This window comes from Alligator sinensis, unplaced genomic scaffold (assembly GCF_000455745.1).
Source record: "Alligator sinensis unplaced genomic scaffold, ASM45574v1 scaffold1295_1, whole genome shotgun sequence".
NCBI lineage: Eukaryota > Metazoa > Chordata > Crocodylia > Alligatoridae > Alligator > Alligator sinensis.
In genome coordinates this window covers 3,980,720-3,995,972 of record NW_005841880.1, presented here as the reverse complement: position 1 = coordinate 3,995,972, position 15,253 = coordinate 3,980,720, and the positions used below count along the sequence as shown (strand labels likewise).

The 15,253-nt window shown below is 56.2% G+C and overlaps 1 protein-coding gene across 1 annotated transcript; it reads right to left on the bottom strand.

The window, feature by feature from the left end:
• Positions 1–1,048: 1,048 nt before the first annotated feature.
• Positions 1,049–15,247, bottom strand: DAPK3 (death associated protein kinase 3). Its single transcript, XM_006017516.3, has 8 exons — positions 15,136–15,247; positions 10,951–11,311; positions 9,992–10,121; positions 9,404–9,452; positions 8,587–8,613; positions 8,155–8,307; positions 7,422–7,467; positions 1,049–6,836 (listed from the first exon to the last, which is right to left on the bottom strand). The coding sequence occupies exons 1-8, from the start codon at positions 15,195–15,197 to the stop codon at positions 6,294–6,296; spliced, it is 1,371 nt and encodes a 456-aa protein (XP_006017578.1). The 5' UTR covers positions 15,198–15,247; the 3' UTR covers positions 1,049–6,293.
• Positions 15,248–15,253: the final 6 nt, after the last annotated feature.

Sequence of the window (15,253 nt, the reverse complement as noted above, 5' to 3'; positions counted from 1 at the left end):
TTGTCCGGCCCAGCCATGTTAGCTGCAGGGCGATGCTTCCCCAGCCCTCGTGAGCTGGCTCTGACAGCAGGCTGCTGCAGTCAGACACGTCCTCAGACCAAGACCTAAAGCAGCAGCTGCCAGAGCACGAAGCTGGGGGGTTTGGTGCCAAGAGCAGGAGCCGGAGGACCTCTAGCGGAAGGTTTCCCCCACCACACGCTGCTCCAGGGAGCCTCGGGGCAAGAGGTGCCCATTAGCAGCGCAGGATGCTGCCCACATGCAGGGCACAGCCCACGTCTTGCATCCAAGGGCCTCGAAACCCCAGTGCTCTCCCAGTCAGAGCCAGAGCCCACCCAATGCATAAGCTTGGCATCCACAACACGACCCCTCCTCCATCCTCAACACAACTCCGCTGCCTTGCTCAGTAGGGGCTGGGATCACCCTTGACCAAGGTATCCTGCCCTCTGTCCCTGGTCAGGAGAGAAAGGTGGACTGGGGGCTTCCTGCTGTTTGGGAGCTGCCAGGCGGCATTTTTATCTCAGGAAAAATTGCTGTGTGGGAGGAGAGAAGCCGCAGCCCGGTGAGCAAGGGGGCTCCCAGGTGAGCATGTGCTATTATCCTACACAGGCTAAGCCCCAGGGTTAGCATGGAGCTGCAACTTAGCTTGGTTTTCCTGCCAGGACATTGCCATAGAGCAAAGAGGGACGTTTTTTGCCCCTTTGCCCCATGCGGACACTTGGAGCCAGACGAACGAAGCTGCTGAGAGCTCGTCGGCAGTGCCAGCACATCCCGCTGGGGAGAGCTGAATGGCTGTTTTTTAAAATGGCTTGGATTTAGCGTCCACGGACACCTGCAAGGCACAAGGACCGCAAACAGCCTGCCCATCAGTGCCAAAGGGAGCAGGTGGCTTGGCACCCACCAGGGAGCAGGCACTGAGCTACGCTGGCCAAAGCAGACCTGATGGCCCTGCTGTTTCCACTGGTCGGATTCAAACTGACCCCCAAGCAGTGAAAGGCTGCCCGTGCCCCCACCCCATCACCCCACAGGGAGAACCAGGGATGCCGGTGCCTTCGGATAGAAACCTTTTATTCCTTTCAAATACAGACCATTTTGCATGACCTATTGGTATCAGACTGAATGTCACACCGCAGGAGAGGATATGGCTTCACTAGGTCAGAACACAAGCCAGGTCCCCGTCGGGGGCGAGCAGAGCCCTCAGCTATACAGGACTTGGCACGGCAAGAGGGGGCCTGACGTGTGAGGTCAAAGGAGCCCGCTGGGCTCTGCCCGGAGAGAAGCCAGCAGGCATCGGCCATCTCCTGGGCAAAGCTGAACAGACTGGCTGCCTCCTTCCCAGACCTGCACAACAGCTAAGGCATTGGCTGCCCAAAGGGGCATCTGCACCACAAACGAGGCCATTTCTCTATCGTGGGTGTAGGGGGTGCAGCTGCCACCCCTGGGGGAAGGCAACAGCTCTGCGCATCCAACAGTTCTGTGCGTGCTACATCTCACTCCCTTCCCAGCGAGCCACGTCCATGAGGAAGGCTCTCGGGCCAGACCGCAATCTGTCTCGCCCAGGCTTGCTGCACCAAGAGGCTGGAAGAGCGATTACTGTCTGTGAACGAGCCAGATCAGCTTCCCACAGAAGGAAATGCCAGCAGTTTGAACAGCTAATCCCCACCCCAGGTACCATGCCAGGGTCTGGGCCTGCAGACCCAGACACCTGGCCTGGGACCTCCAGCACGAGCAAGACTGAGCGAGGACGTGCAAGCAGGAATTCGCAAGGGGCATGGAAAGCCCAGCAGGAAGCAACCTGCTCTGGCCCTGGTCTCAAGGACACAGAGCCAAAAGCACTGAGCTCCACCCCTGTGCCAAGCCCTGGTCCTAGGAAAGTTTCTTCTTGCACGGGTAACAGAGGTGGCACAGGGCCATTAGAAGGCAAGCATCTTGCATCTCCTCTCCCCAGGGGCAGGCAAACCCAGGACAAACGTCTGCACCACACAACCAAATTCCTGCACCCAAGCAGAGACCACGTCCAGCTATTGATTCCTGCTTGGTGTGGGGGGGCTGCAAAGCAATGCAACCAGAACAGGACCTGTAGCTCCTACCCAACCCAAGCCACTAGAGACCAGACCCCCGCAGCCCATGTGGTGCTTATGCCCCGCTCCCCACAGCCGCACCTGCCTTCTCCAACCCCTATTAGGTAGAAAACATTTGGGGTAAAGGCATTAGGAAATCTGGAGCATGAGAAGTGCCCGCAACGCTTCTTCTTCAGTTCTGCAGCTGCGTCTGAATGCAGAGCAGGTGGGGACAGAAAGGACACTTGGATCTTGCACATGGACACCATGAGAAGCCCGGACAAAACGCGCTTTCTAGGGCCCAGGTGCTTGCTTGGTACCAACTCGGAACAGCACAAGGTCCCAGCCAGTCCGCGTCCTTCCCCGACCTCACTTCTCTACTGATCTACTCGCCACTTCCAGATGTCCTCTAGAAAGCACCTGCAGAGCCCGGCAGTGGGGTGTTCCAGTATGTCAAACGCAGGCTCCGGTTGGCACAAACGCAGCAGTCCATTTAGCCTCCAAGGTGGCATCACAGACAATACAGCTGAGTGTTTGAGAGGTATGTGAAGGGCCCCATGCCATGTCTACAAGCAAGCATGGGGCTGGCCTGGAGGATCCATGACCTTTGCAGTGATGGCACAGAAGAAAAGGTTAATACAAGTGGAATGGGATAAGTGCATCAGGGAAAGCACTGTGCAAGGAGAGCCGACAGCAACACTGCCTGCTCTACAGCATGAAGGTCAAGTCCTTAAACCTTCTCTTAAACTAGCATAAGGGACTTCTACATGCAGTTGCCACAGGCTCCGACCAGCTCCCCTGGGAAACCTAGCCTGGACCCCAATTGCTGGAGTCCTCTACCCTGGCTGGTCCTGGACCCTGGCAACAAGACATGAGCAGAGGTTAAGTGATATTCCCTGTAGACCTGAGGCCCTGATCCCAGGCAGGACCAAGCACTCTCTTGCTCCCAAAAAAGTCCATTGGATGCGAGTGCACGTGGCAGCTGGTAGGATCGGGCTCTTCTGAGTCAGAGTCTTTGGTCGCAGACATGCACAACCCCGAAGGAGAGGGAAAACCGGATTTAAAAAACAACGGGGGTCACTACAGAGAAGCCGGAGAGGACTCTCAAGCCACATAGCCCACTGCTTTGGAGCTCAGGCATGCTCCTTTGAAAGCCAAGTTGGCAACAAATTCCTCTCAGCTCCAACCCCCTCTGGAGGGATCATTAACAAAGACCTTGCACAAAAGCCAGGGAAATCCACAGCATTTTTCGCATTCTTCCCCTCCCTGCTCCGGAAGCCTTCAGACGAGCAGAGACATAACAAGCTGCACACAGCATGTTAAAAGCCCCCCTCATTTTCAGCTGGGAGAGAGCTTTTCCTGTCTGTGGGCAGGATCTTTGTAACACTAGCTGGTTTTCTCAAGCAGACCCTGGCTCATCTCGGTTGGGAGGAACCTGGGTTTGGCGAGCATGCAGGGCCGACAGTCAAAGCCGAGAGACCTGAAATACAAGGGTGGGCTAATACATTTGCACTGCACTGAAAAGCAGCTGCTCTGTGGCAAGACAGCTCCATCACCAGAGCGAGCCTGGTGCTGCTCCAGTGCAAGGCTGGATGTTGAAGCTGCCCGGAAAACCCAGGCCCCAGAGGAGCTGGAGGGCTCAGCAAGGGGAAGCATGGTTCAGAGGGCAGGAAGGACCGCTGGGATGTGGACAGGGATAAGGAGAGAGTCCAGACTCCTGGGTTCATCTGCCATTTGTGCCACTTCCTCAGCTGTGCACTCACCTCTAAACCTGAAGAGTCCCGACATCTGGATGCAGTGGGGAAGAGACGGGGCTTTGAAAGTGCTTTGAGCTCCTAGCGGAGGAACAGATCGTGCATGCGGCGAGAAAGGCAGCTACGCAGGACAGGAGTATGAAAGCCAGTTGGTGCCCGCAGACATAAAACAGAGAGAACGACACTTGGATGGAAAGGCTGGGGGGGCAGCGGGCTGGCAAGAAGTTTCTGGGAGCACGTGTAAGAGGACAGGGCCAAGAAGAAGTGGGTAATGACCATAGGTCCCACCTGGACACGTGCACCAGATCAGGTGCTGGTCAGATATACGGAGGAAAGAGGAGAAGGGAAGTGTGGGGAGTGTCAAGCTGTGGTTTGAAGAGGAACCCAGGGACAGGCTCAGAGGGACCTTGGCCTTGCTGAAGACATCCTGCTTGGAGCATCAGGCAGTGCCAAGCAGCAGGGCACAGGGTCACAAGCAGGTGACATGGAAAAGGCATAAAGGGAAGCAATGGAGACAGTGGGGGGATGAACCAGCTCTAAGCCAGAGACTCCCTCTCCTTGCTGGTCTCTCTCCAGTTCCTGCCCCAGGTCCCTGCTGGATACAGAAGCCTCTGACAAGCTATGAGAGCTTGAGACCAAGGTGCATGAAGCTAATGCAGGGAAAGCAGATGCCACATGACAGCAAAGACCAGCTGGGAAGGAACTGGCTACTCTGAGAACTGAGGGGAAGCATCTTTGGATCACAGGACACTAGGGCTGGAAGAGGCCTCATAAGGTGATTTAGTCCAGCCCCCTGCTCAAGGCAGGATCGTCCTGGACTAAACTATCCCAGCCAAGTGTCTGTCCAACCTGCTCTTGAAGACCTTCACTGGAGAGCACTGAAAACATGGAAAAGATTATGAACAGCAGTGGAAACAGAGGCAATGAGGATGGAGCAGTCCCAGAGCAAGCAGCAGATACAAGGAGGATCCAGATGACAGGCACGGGTAGGGGCCGTGGACCAGCACCTACCCAGCAGCCCTTGCAGAGCCAGCAACATGAGTGCTAGAGAGCACTGAGATCTCCAGAGGACACCTGCCTGGATTTGGGATCCCAGCCAGGAGACAGCTGGGGGGTGGGATCAAACAAGGCCTTTGTACGTCTGCTAGCAGGTGGTCAAAACCAAATCTTGACATGGCAAGTAGGTGGTGGAATTTGACCCGAGAGGCCTTAACTTTACCCCAGCTGACTTCCTGCCCTTTGGGCGGGGGGCTGGACTCGATGATCTTCCGAGGTCCCTTCCAGCCCTGATGTCTATGAAAACTTCCACAACCCAGCACAGGCCCAGGGCATCTCACCCACTCACTTTTCCAGCTAGGGCTTAGGGAGGAACCAGTCAAACCTGGGAAGCAGGAAGTGCTAGTCAAGCAAATCCCCAGTGTCAAAAACACACTGAGTCCTTACCAGGAGCACCCGTCACCTGCTCTTCACAGCAGAGAAAGCCTCAAAAGCAAAGAGATTCCCAAGAGCAATCTGGCTCAGAGACTGGACTCAGAGCAAAGCAAAAGATAAATGAAGTAACTGGGAGGGAAGAGCAGCAGCTGGGCTAGTGACCGACAGCCCCACAGCAGGAAGAAAGTTGGCAAGACAGTGCTGGTGAGAGCACTGGCTGGTAACGGGCCCACGGCTCGGCCGAAGAGCTTAGTGAAGACAAACTGCCTTTGTCAACAACTCAAGAGCCAGGCTTTTTGAGGAGGAGGCTCCTGGCATGTCTGAAGGAGAAAGACGGTCCCTGCAACACCAGAGAGCGTGCCCCATGGGGGCTTTCAGCTGGGCCTCAGAACCTGACAGCTTTTCAAGGACAATCTCATGGTCCCTCTGCAGAGAGGGTCCTATGATGAAGTGTCTCAATGCCTGCTTCTGCTACCAAGATGCCCTTGAAGCCTGAAAAGTTGCAGTACCCAGGTCAGGACAGACCTGGCAATGGCTGCAGGGAGTCAAAAGAGGAGTCGCAGCTGAGCTGCAGGTGGCCACCAAAGAAAAGCATCAAGGAAGCGCCTTGCCAAAGGCTCTTCACTTTAGAGTTAGGAACGACCCAGCTCCCGGAGCAGGGAGCACGCCAGTCAGCCAGACCTTGGAAGCGGCTGTTGCTCTAACCGCCTCGGACAGGGACCGACCAGACTGACTCAGAGAGAACCATCAGATTGTACAGTACCGCCTTCTACACGAACAGAGTGTAGAGGCAATGTGGGGGGAATACCAAGTACCCCAGCATACAGTGGACCCAGAAGGTGACAGCTTGGATGAAGAGCATTGCATGATAGGAACGTTGTCTCAGGCTGTTCCCAGGTGATGCCGTTATGATGGAGCACACTGGGCTCCTGCTCCGTAGACAAAGCCCAGCTGGGTCAATGGGCCATCTCTCCCCATACAAGCTGTGCCAAAGGAACTCTCCCCACCAAGCCCCCTTTCCCCCCACCCGCTCCACCAGTGCAGAAGAAGGCTAGCGGATGCTGCAGTCTCCCTCCCCGCCCTGCAGCTTCTCCTGCTCGAGGGACCACACCAGCTCCTGCACAAACTTCATCTCCGAGGCCACCTGCTTGGCCAGCGCTTCGTAACGGTTCTCCAGCTTCCGGTAGCGCCTCTTGAGCCCATTGGCTGCCTGCAGCATGCTCCTGGTCTCCTCCTGGGCTTGCTTTTTCAGGGCCTCTGTCTTCTGCAGCTCCTGGCGGATCTGACGCAGGTCCTGGCTGATGCTTTCATTCTCCTCCTTGTACCACGACTCCTTCTCGTTGTAGATAGAGAGCAGGGCCTCGACGTCTTCCCGGAAGGATTTCTTGGTCTTCTCCAGCTCGCGCAGGCTCTCCTCGGCCGCAGCCACCTCCTCCATGACCTTGGAGAAGCGCTCAAAATTGATGTAGGTGTTGTTAGGGGGCATGCTGGAGTGAGACTTGATGGTGTACTCCTTGAGCCGCGTGGTCTTGAGACGGCGCCTCTCTGGCTTCTTGCCATTGTCCTCGTTGCGGACATTCCTCCTCTTGATCACCTGCAATGGGGCAGAGGAGACCACTAAGCCCTTGGTGGCTGCTGGGCCTGACACTCCCCATTCCTCCACCTGCTCATCTGAGCAGGTGTTTAAACCATCCCACGAGTCCCTCTCCCACCTTCTGGCCATAGGCCTTTGCAGACTGCTGGCAGCCAGGCCAAGCCAAACCCTCCCCGTAACACAATCCCACTGGTTTCAAGCTACAAGCCATTGGGTGGAGGCATGGCTGCTCATTTGCTCCCCTCCACCTCCCTGCGCTCCCCAAACACGTTCACCCCTAGCTTCACGGCCAGACAGGGCTCTGCTCCTCCAGATCCTGTTCCCCTAGATGTTGCTGCATCCATTCTCCACTGACCTCTCTGGTCAATGGACATTTGTTTGCTTCTCCATTGCTGAAGCGTGATGCCAGGTCAGACCTACTGTGTCCCTCCAGTGCAAAGAGCAGCAATTTCAGAACCAAAGTCAAGCCCCAGATTTACTCAAGGTGCTGTGCATAAGCAGTTCTATTGACCTGGCTAGAAGTTGGGCATTTGGCCGCTCTGGGGAAAGCCAAGGGACAGCCTGCCAGCAGGCATGCATTGTTACCTTAATCCAAGGATGCTCCAGGCTCTGGGCAATCGTCATCCTCTTCCTGAAAGGATACAAGCCTGTTGGTTAGTCTGTCAGAAGCAGGACAGAGGTTCTGGCATCGTTTCACTAGCCTCCAGAGGAAACCTGCACCCAGAGAGTGCTGGCATCTTCCTCTTAGGCCCTGGTTTAACGGTCAAGTAAACAGCGGTCTCTTGCTCCTACATATACTGTACAACTAGTGCTCCCTCTGCCCCTACACACAGGCATTTGCTGCCCAAGGCTGACTGACTTCTCTGTCAAGTGCTAGATTTATAGCTCGTTAGAAGGGAACTGGCTTCCACCTATACACACCCCACAACCTCCACATGGTAACAGAAAGGGATTATAAAGCAATGAAGTCATGATGGTCTCACCAAAACTAACTAAACCCACACACATGGAGTGCCTTTGATGAGCAGATATTTTGTTTTTAGGATATTTGAGAGATGCATCTCACTGAAGACAGACAACAAGGAACTACAGGAGATGAGAGGCAAGAGAGGAGACAGCTTTTAAACTCACTACAACTCTGCCACTCAATGGTATCTGGCAGAGGTGCCAATAGAGGGCAGGAAGGTGGGCAACAGCTGACACCACCACATGGGCCCAACAAGGAGCACAAATGTGGGAGCCGAGTACACAAGAGACTCTCCCCGAGGCTGCCTCATGGGGGGAGCTCCAGCTGCCTGACAGCGCCCAGATCTCATACTTGGGGTCTTTGACGAGGAGGCGTCGGATGAAGTCCTTGGCCAGCTCGCTGGTGTTGCTGAAGTACTCCTCATCGAAGTCATAGTTCACAGCTGATATGTTCGTCAGGGTCTCCTGCTTCGTCTCGCCCAGGAACGGGGAGGCACCGCTGAGGCTGGGGGAGGGAATTCAACTGTTACTGTCCGGAACAAACACCAAGGGCTGCGAATTTGTTCCCGGCCCTGAGGAGAGGGACTCGCACGGCCCCGTGCTGATGTCCCCGCACCCTCAGCAAGGGCACAGACATGCCCGAGTCATGCCATGAGGCAGTGGCAGAGCTGGGAGCAGGCCCCAGCCTGCAGCCCCAGGTCTGCAACCCAGCCCACCACAAAGCCCACCACAACTCTGTCCCCTTGCATGCAGCAGACCACGTTCCTAGTGCCTCTGTACTCACAGGATGTAGGTGATGACTCCAATGCTCCTAAGAGGAAGAGAGGGAGGAAACAAGGTCACAGCCCTGCAAGTCATTTCCTAGTTAGGCCTTTTCTGCATGAGCTAGTTAGACTTCCCTGGCACAGACAGGGGCACAGACTTGGTGGCACAGACAGTCCTGCCCCGCAAGCAACTTTCCCTGTTGCTTACTCCATGTCAACCCAACTCCATTCATCCTCCAGCACTAAGGATAGAAGTAGGCCTTCCCCACCCCGTTTAGGCAGCCCACTAAAAAGTACAAGCCTCTTCCCCACCCCCAGACAGGGAAGGGTCCACTAAACCAAGCACCAGTGGATTATTTGGGGCACAGGAGGAGAGTGGAACAAGAGGGAGGGACTGTGATCAGAGAACCCCAGATAGCCCCCACTGTTCCCACTGGAGTCTGTAAATGCCACCAGAGACGCAAGAGAGCTAGGGAGCAGGGGTAGTCCCCAGGCAGAGAACTTCCTTGCTGAGCTGCCAGCTCCTAGGCTGACTGAGGAGTGTCTTGGCTGGCTCAGGAAGTGGCTGATCCACAGGTGACATCCTTGTATGTGCATTTATGTGCATCAACCAAAGACAATTCCCTTCTGTTACTCAGCCCTTCAACCCTGACCTAGACAGGCTGTCCTGCAGCAAAGAGGAGGGCTCAGTCTCAGGTATATTCAGCTTCAGGCCTCTCTAATGAAGGCACCATTTGGGGCTAACTGTGGGGTAACGTAGGCACTTGTCAACAAAGAACCAGGCCCAGGCTCTCAATTTACCTAAGTTCTAATGCGATACATTCATTGAACACTCACCACATGTCAGCCTCCAGCCCCAGGGGCTCGTAGTTCACTATTTCGGGAGCTTTGGAAGGAGAGAGGAAGCATGGTTAGGCCGCAGGAAGGCTCCTTGCAAAGCAGGTGCTGTCAGTCCACACCTGACCACCCAACCCACCCCCGACCGAGCACTGATTCAGCAGTGCAGGAAGACAAGGGTTGTTGCAAAGGTATCGGCATGCTGCCCAGCTCAGGGCTATGCCAACAACATCCCCAGGCTCATGGCCATACAAGACAGAGTGCAGACACCTCTCTCTTTCAGAGCGCGGTGTAGCACACAGAGCTATGCAGTGCCCAGCATGCCAAGCTCCAGGTGGGTTCAGGAAAACAGGATTCTGCTAGTGAACTTGAAGCAAGGGGCCACAGAACAGCCAGGCTGGCTCTCACTGCAGTGGTTTTGTTCCTCTTCCCTTTGCTCCTCTGTCCCCTTCAGCATCTATCTGAAGGCGAAAAACTCACACCTAACTGGGGACATCACCTACTGCCACCCAGCTCCTGGTTGCCCCATGTCTTTCCCAGGGTCAGAATAAGGTGTCAGAGCCTCACACTCCCCCCAACCCCTCGCACCTACAAACTCCGGAGTGCCAAAGATGTTCTTGAATTCGTTCCCCGCCTCGATCTTGTGGGCGATGCCGAAGTCAATCAGCTTGATGCGGGGGTTGGGCACGTTCTTATCCAGCAGCATGATGTTCTCAGGCTGGAAAGAAGCCAGGACAGCAAGAGGAGAAGGTTGAAGCCGTTCATCGCATCTCCCCTTGGCCGGGCTCGCTAAGATTCCCCTGGTTCTAACCTGGAGGTTGTCAGCAGTTCCCAAGCCTCCTTCCCCCTCTCAATCATGTCCACATCATCTGTCCTTTCCAAGTGGCCAGCCTTGTGGGTTCTGCTTTGGGCCTTTAAGTCAGGCTGGGCTCTTCCTGCCATGTGAGGTCTGGGGTACTCTCTGGATAGAGCTGGGTATTTTGCTACTGCTCCACAAAACAGCAGGAGCTCCAGTTTGGTTGCCCAGAACTGCACTGGCCCTGCCATATGGACTGACAAAGCACATCAGGAAGAGGGGAACACACACAGGAGACATGATGCAAGCAGGACCAATTGGGCTTGGTTATTTCATGCATTTGCCTGCAGCACACTAGCTACTTCCGAGCCGCAGCTCAAACGACGCTCACTTAGATTACACCAGAACTTGTTTGTGCTTTGCTGCCATCGCTGCCCTTGCTTTGTCCTAACAGCTTGATGGTGCTGCTTCTGCCCATGCCCTTCTATGCCAGGCCCTGGGTCCTGCCCCTGGGTTTGGGGATTTCTAGCTGTACTCATAAGCATCTACCCCTCTGATCACCTGGGTCAAATTCTGAACTCAGATCTACGTGGCAGCACTGGAGCCAGTGTGTACAAGAGCAGCCTTTGACCTGGACATTTGTCCCCTCTTCCCAGGCTTCAGACCACAAGGAGGGGAAGGAACCTGCTTTTGCATCTCAGCGGTAGAGCACCCCACATTTCCCGCTGCCCACAGCAACGTGCTGTCTCACCTTGAGGTCAAAGTGGGCAATGCGCTTGGAGTGCAGGTAGTGGACCCCATCCAGGATCTGCTTGAGGAACTGTGTGGCCTCCTCCTCGGTGAGGGACTCCTTCTCGGCCAGGAAGTCGAAGAGCTCGCCACCCGAGACCAGCTCCAGGATCAGCACCACATCTGTCTTGTTCTCAAAGATGTCATGCAGCGTGATGATGTTGGGGTGCTGGATCTCCCGCAGGATGTCCACCTCCCGCTCGATCTCCTCCCGGCTCACGCCCCGCCGGCTGGACGATAGGCGCCGCTTCTTGATGAACTTGGCTGCGTACTCCAGATTCGTTTTCTTCTCCCAGCACTTGCGCACGATGGCAAACTGGCCGCTGCACGGGGAAAGGAGATGGGGGTAAATGAGACCGCTCGTTGTACTGTGTGCGCTGGCACCTGCGTGGCAGCATTGGGGACCACAGTGGGCCATGCACAAGCCTTCTGCTTGTTCACGTCCTTACAGAGGGTACTGCAAGGCCTTGGTACCCTGCAGGGAACCACAGTGCCTCCACGCACTTCCACTTGAACAAGTGCCAAGCGTCTCCCTTCCCTGCGCTCCACTTCAAATGTGAGCAGTATCTGGGGCACCAGAGACTCTTCAGCAGAGCAGAGAAGGGAGAAGAAACACAGAATCCCCTTCTCGGAGAACAGACGCGGAGTATGTTCAGTGGGTGAATGGGCTTGGGAGCTCCCACAGCAAGATGGGCCTGGAGTCCAATCAGTCCAATAAATGCCTGGAGGGGGATACAGCAAGGACAAGAAGGCACTTAAACAAATCCGCAAGACCCCTACATCCTGCAGTCGTGCTTGGGACGAAGGAAGAAAATTTCTTCCTGGCTCTGCCGGATCCGTTAGCTTCTTGGAACAGGACGCTGGCAGTATCCTCCAGCATGTGATAGGGGGCTATCCTTTGTTCTGCCTCGAAACATATGAATCACCCACGCAGCAGGAAGTACATCATTGTACCGATGCAGCTACAACCCTCAGCTATGAGAGTGGCAACAAATGGCCGACACAACCGCAGTTGCTGGGCTGGTGGGGAGCCAGGCGGAAGGACGGAGCCTATGATCCGTGGCGGGGTCCAACAGGAATAAAAATGGTCCCTTCTTATATTAAAGCTTTAGAGACCAGTGGATCAAGAGAGCTCCTGAAAAAGCCCCAAAATAACCTCGGCTGCTGCCAGTGTCCCAAAAGATGTGGCATTCACCAGGACGAGTGATTTGAGCGCGTGCCTGTGCACCAAACCCAGGCTATGATGCTACAGAGCAATTCCCATGTGCCAGTGCTTTAAAGATGCCCGGTCAGGACACACACCCCACTCCTACTGCAGAGGGTCAGAGTCGCTCCATCGTACCAGTGCGGGGGGGCCTGTGAAGCTCTGGGGAGTCAAAGTCCCTGAGACACAGGGGACAGCAGCAGGGGAAGAAATCAGAGCCCAGGACTCCTGCCTGGGCCCCTTGGTTAAACCAAGTCTCACTCCCCAGCCTCATACGTTGCTTCCGCTCTCAATTCCCACCCTGCAGACTTGCCGAAGGCAAGAGCCGAGGGAGGGCAGGCAGCTCTAGAGAGTCCCAAGAGCTCCACCTTGTCGAAGACACTCCCTCCATCAAGGAGGATCCAAGTGACCCCTCCCCACACCCTCCTCATTTTGCCTGGGAATCTGCAAGGATTGGTTATTTACATTTTTAAGCAGTGACATCACGGCACGTTTCATTTGGCAGGCACCTGCCTGGCCCAAGCTTTCCATATAAGGCTCCTGTTTCAATAGGAAACAGCCTGAGCTGATCAAATGCTAAAGGCTTCCCAAAACCAACAGCCTCCTAATTCCACCTCCCACCAGCAAAATCCAGCGGCCTGGCTGGACTAGCATGGGAAAGAAGGGGAAAAAATCATGGAGCTGTTCAGTGCTACGTCTCAAATGGATATCTTCGAGGAAGGGCAGGAATAAGGAGGTCACCTTGTCCTCATCTCACCCGGCCTGGGCAGCGATGCAATGAAATATTTACAAGCCGTGGGAGCGATTACCGCGGCCCAGTAAGTGCCCGGGGTGCCTGCCACAGCAAGAGGCACCCAAGACCCTCAATTTAAAATGCTCACTCCCCTCTAAAAATACCAGACAGCCCCAAAGCACGGAGGAAGGTCCAACCATCTGCCTCCTTTCAAACAGCTTGCACCTCCCACACCTTCTCTTCCTTATCACAGGCAACAAGCTGCCAGCTGCCTGAGAGAGAGGCAGACAGAGTAATTGGTACTGCTCCCTGATAAGGCGGAAGGGGCAGTGAAACAAGGAACCACTTCCTCAGAGGGCCCAGGGCTCGGGCACCCCACTAGCCAGGCTGCAGAACAGAAGGCCTCAGCCTGCTGCCCAGCCACGTTGAACCCCTGGGGTAGCAGCAGCCTGCTCCAGGGGACCCTGGCAAGAGGATGCACCGAGGTCTTGGGACCGGGGTTTTGCCCTCTGGAAGAGCTGGGCTCTTACCGCCAAAGCACGGTCTGGGCAACAGAACGCACCCACTCAGCGCGGTTCAGGGAAGCCAGTCGGACACACCGCCACCCACCTCCCACAACCAGTCCTTTGCTATGCCAGGGCCGTGATCCTTGCCTGCCTCTTTGTGGGAGCAATGGAACGGCTGCTCCTAGGCAGATCCACTTCACTGCCCCACCCGGTAAGGACACTGCCCCATCCTGGAGAGCTCCAAAGCCACATCCCAATACCTAATGCTCCTTTGCTTTGCTAGCTAGCAGCAAAGGGGACTACAGACAGTCCAGAGACCATAAGACCCTACCTAAGCAAAGGCCACTACAGCCATGAGCAACAGGAGTTTGTTGCTCAAACCTCACCCTGGCCTTGCAGCCCAGTTGCACATCTGGTTAGACTGCTCTGCTCCGGCTACAGGGCACCACCTTCTTCTCTAGGTCAGGATGGGGCTGGAGGCTTCTTAAAGGGACCCCCCTGACTCCCCAACCTTAAATGTGGGTCAGTAGTTTAGTTCTGTGAGAAAGCTGTTGTGAAAAACCAAAAAAGGCTAAGCTCATTAGAAACGCCTGCAATGACGGATTAGTCTGAAGTTGCAGTGCAGCTGCTTTCTGCCAAAGCCGATCTTCCCCTGCACAGGCTGGGGCCCTCAGGCTGCAAGGTCCACAGGGGAACATAAGGCGCTCGGGACCAAGACTCTGCCCTCCTGCGGGCTGCTCGGCACGTGGTACAAAGGCCCTCGCTGACCTCCGCACGCTGCTGCAGCAAACGGCAACTCCACGACTCAGCCTGGCAAGCCGGGGAGCGCTCCCGTGCAAGCTGCATCGCAGGATGCAGTCTCCATCCGAGATGGTGCAGATCCTGGCTCTGAGATGATGCAGCCCATAACAGGACAGCGTTGTGGGGAGGCCTGGCTTCTTTCAAAAGAGGAAAATGATTCATCACAGAATCTGCCGTCCCCAAACACACCAAGTGTCTGAGACACAGAGGAAGCATGCTACAAAGCCACAAGCCTCTAGGGACCAGAGAAAACCAGCTCCAAAGAGGGAAAGGACTGGAGCTACGCTGCAATAGGAGACGGGCATGAACGTCAGGCTCTCGCGGACCCTGGCACCTGAAAGGGCAGCGAGCATCGCAACCCGCCCCTGCGCACAGGCAAGGGATCATTCACGTCACTGCCACAACACAGCCGGCTCCGGAGCAAGTCGCTGCAGCGTGACAGCAGCACTGCACCACAACGCGACGCGGCGCCGGGCGGGCAGCAGCGCCCGGGACTGACCACGCGGCGCGGGAACGGGGGTGCCAGCCCTCGCATCCCCCCGGGGAAGGCAAGTGGCAGGAGATGGCCGTGCTGCAGCCACCAGCCCGCTCCCCAGGCTTTTCTTTGCAGGGCCCAGAGCAGTCGTTTCTCCGTTCCTTGACGCCCGCCCCCAGTTGTCCTTCACCCCACGAGCACGCGAGGTCCCCGAGGTTTAGGAGACCACCGGCTCTTCCTCTGTGCCGCTCTCCTGTTGCCGGGGGCTTCAACACAGCCGAGCCCTCTTGGGAAGCTCTGGGTCCTGGCGCGCCCCTGCAAGGATCTCAAGGCCCCCGGGCTGGGGTTCAGGGGTCCCGGGGACCCGGCACCTCCTCTGCCCGGCGCCCTCCGGCCCCGGGGACGCAGCACCCGCGGGCCGCGCTCACCTGCCCAGCTCCTCGCCCATGTCATAGTGCTGCTCCACGTCCTCCTGCCGGAAGGTGGACATGGCCGGGCTGCGCCGGGCCGGGGCGCCGGAAGCTCCACTTCCGCTCCGCAGCGCTG

What these genes read in the sequence shown, in the direction of transcription:
- DAPK3 (XM_006017516.3), bottom strand. Translation starts at nt 15,197, where the DNA reads ATGTCCACCTTCCGGCAGGAGGACGTGGAGCAGCACTATGACATGGGC. An exon ending in GGAGTCATCACCTACATCCT is followed by an intron (nt 8,308 to 8,586) that starts GTGAGTACAGAG and finishes TCCCTCCCCCAG; the next exon opens with CCTCAGCGGTGCCTCCCCGT. An exon ending in TGGAGCATCCTTGGATTAAG is followed by an intron (nt 6,837 to 7,421) that starts GTAACAATGCAT and finishes GCCCCATTGCAG; the next exon opens with GTGATCAAGAGGAGGAATGT.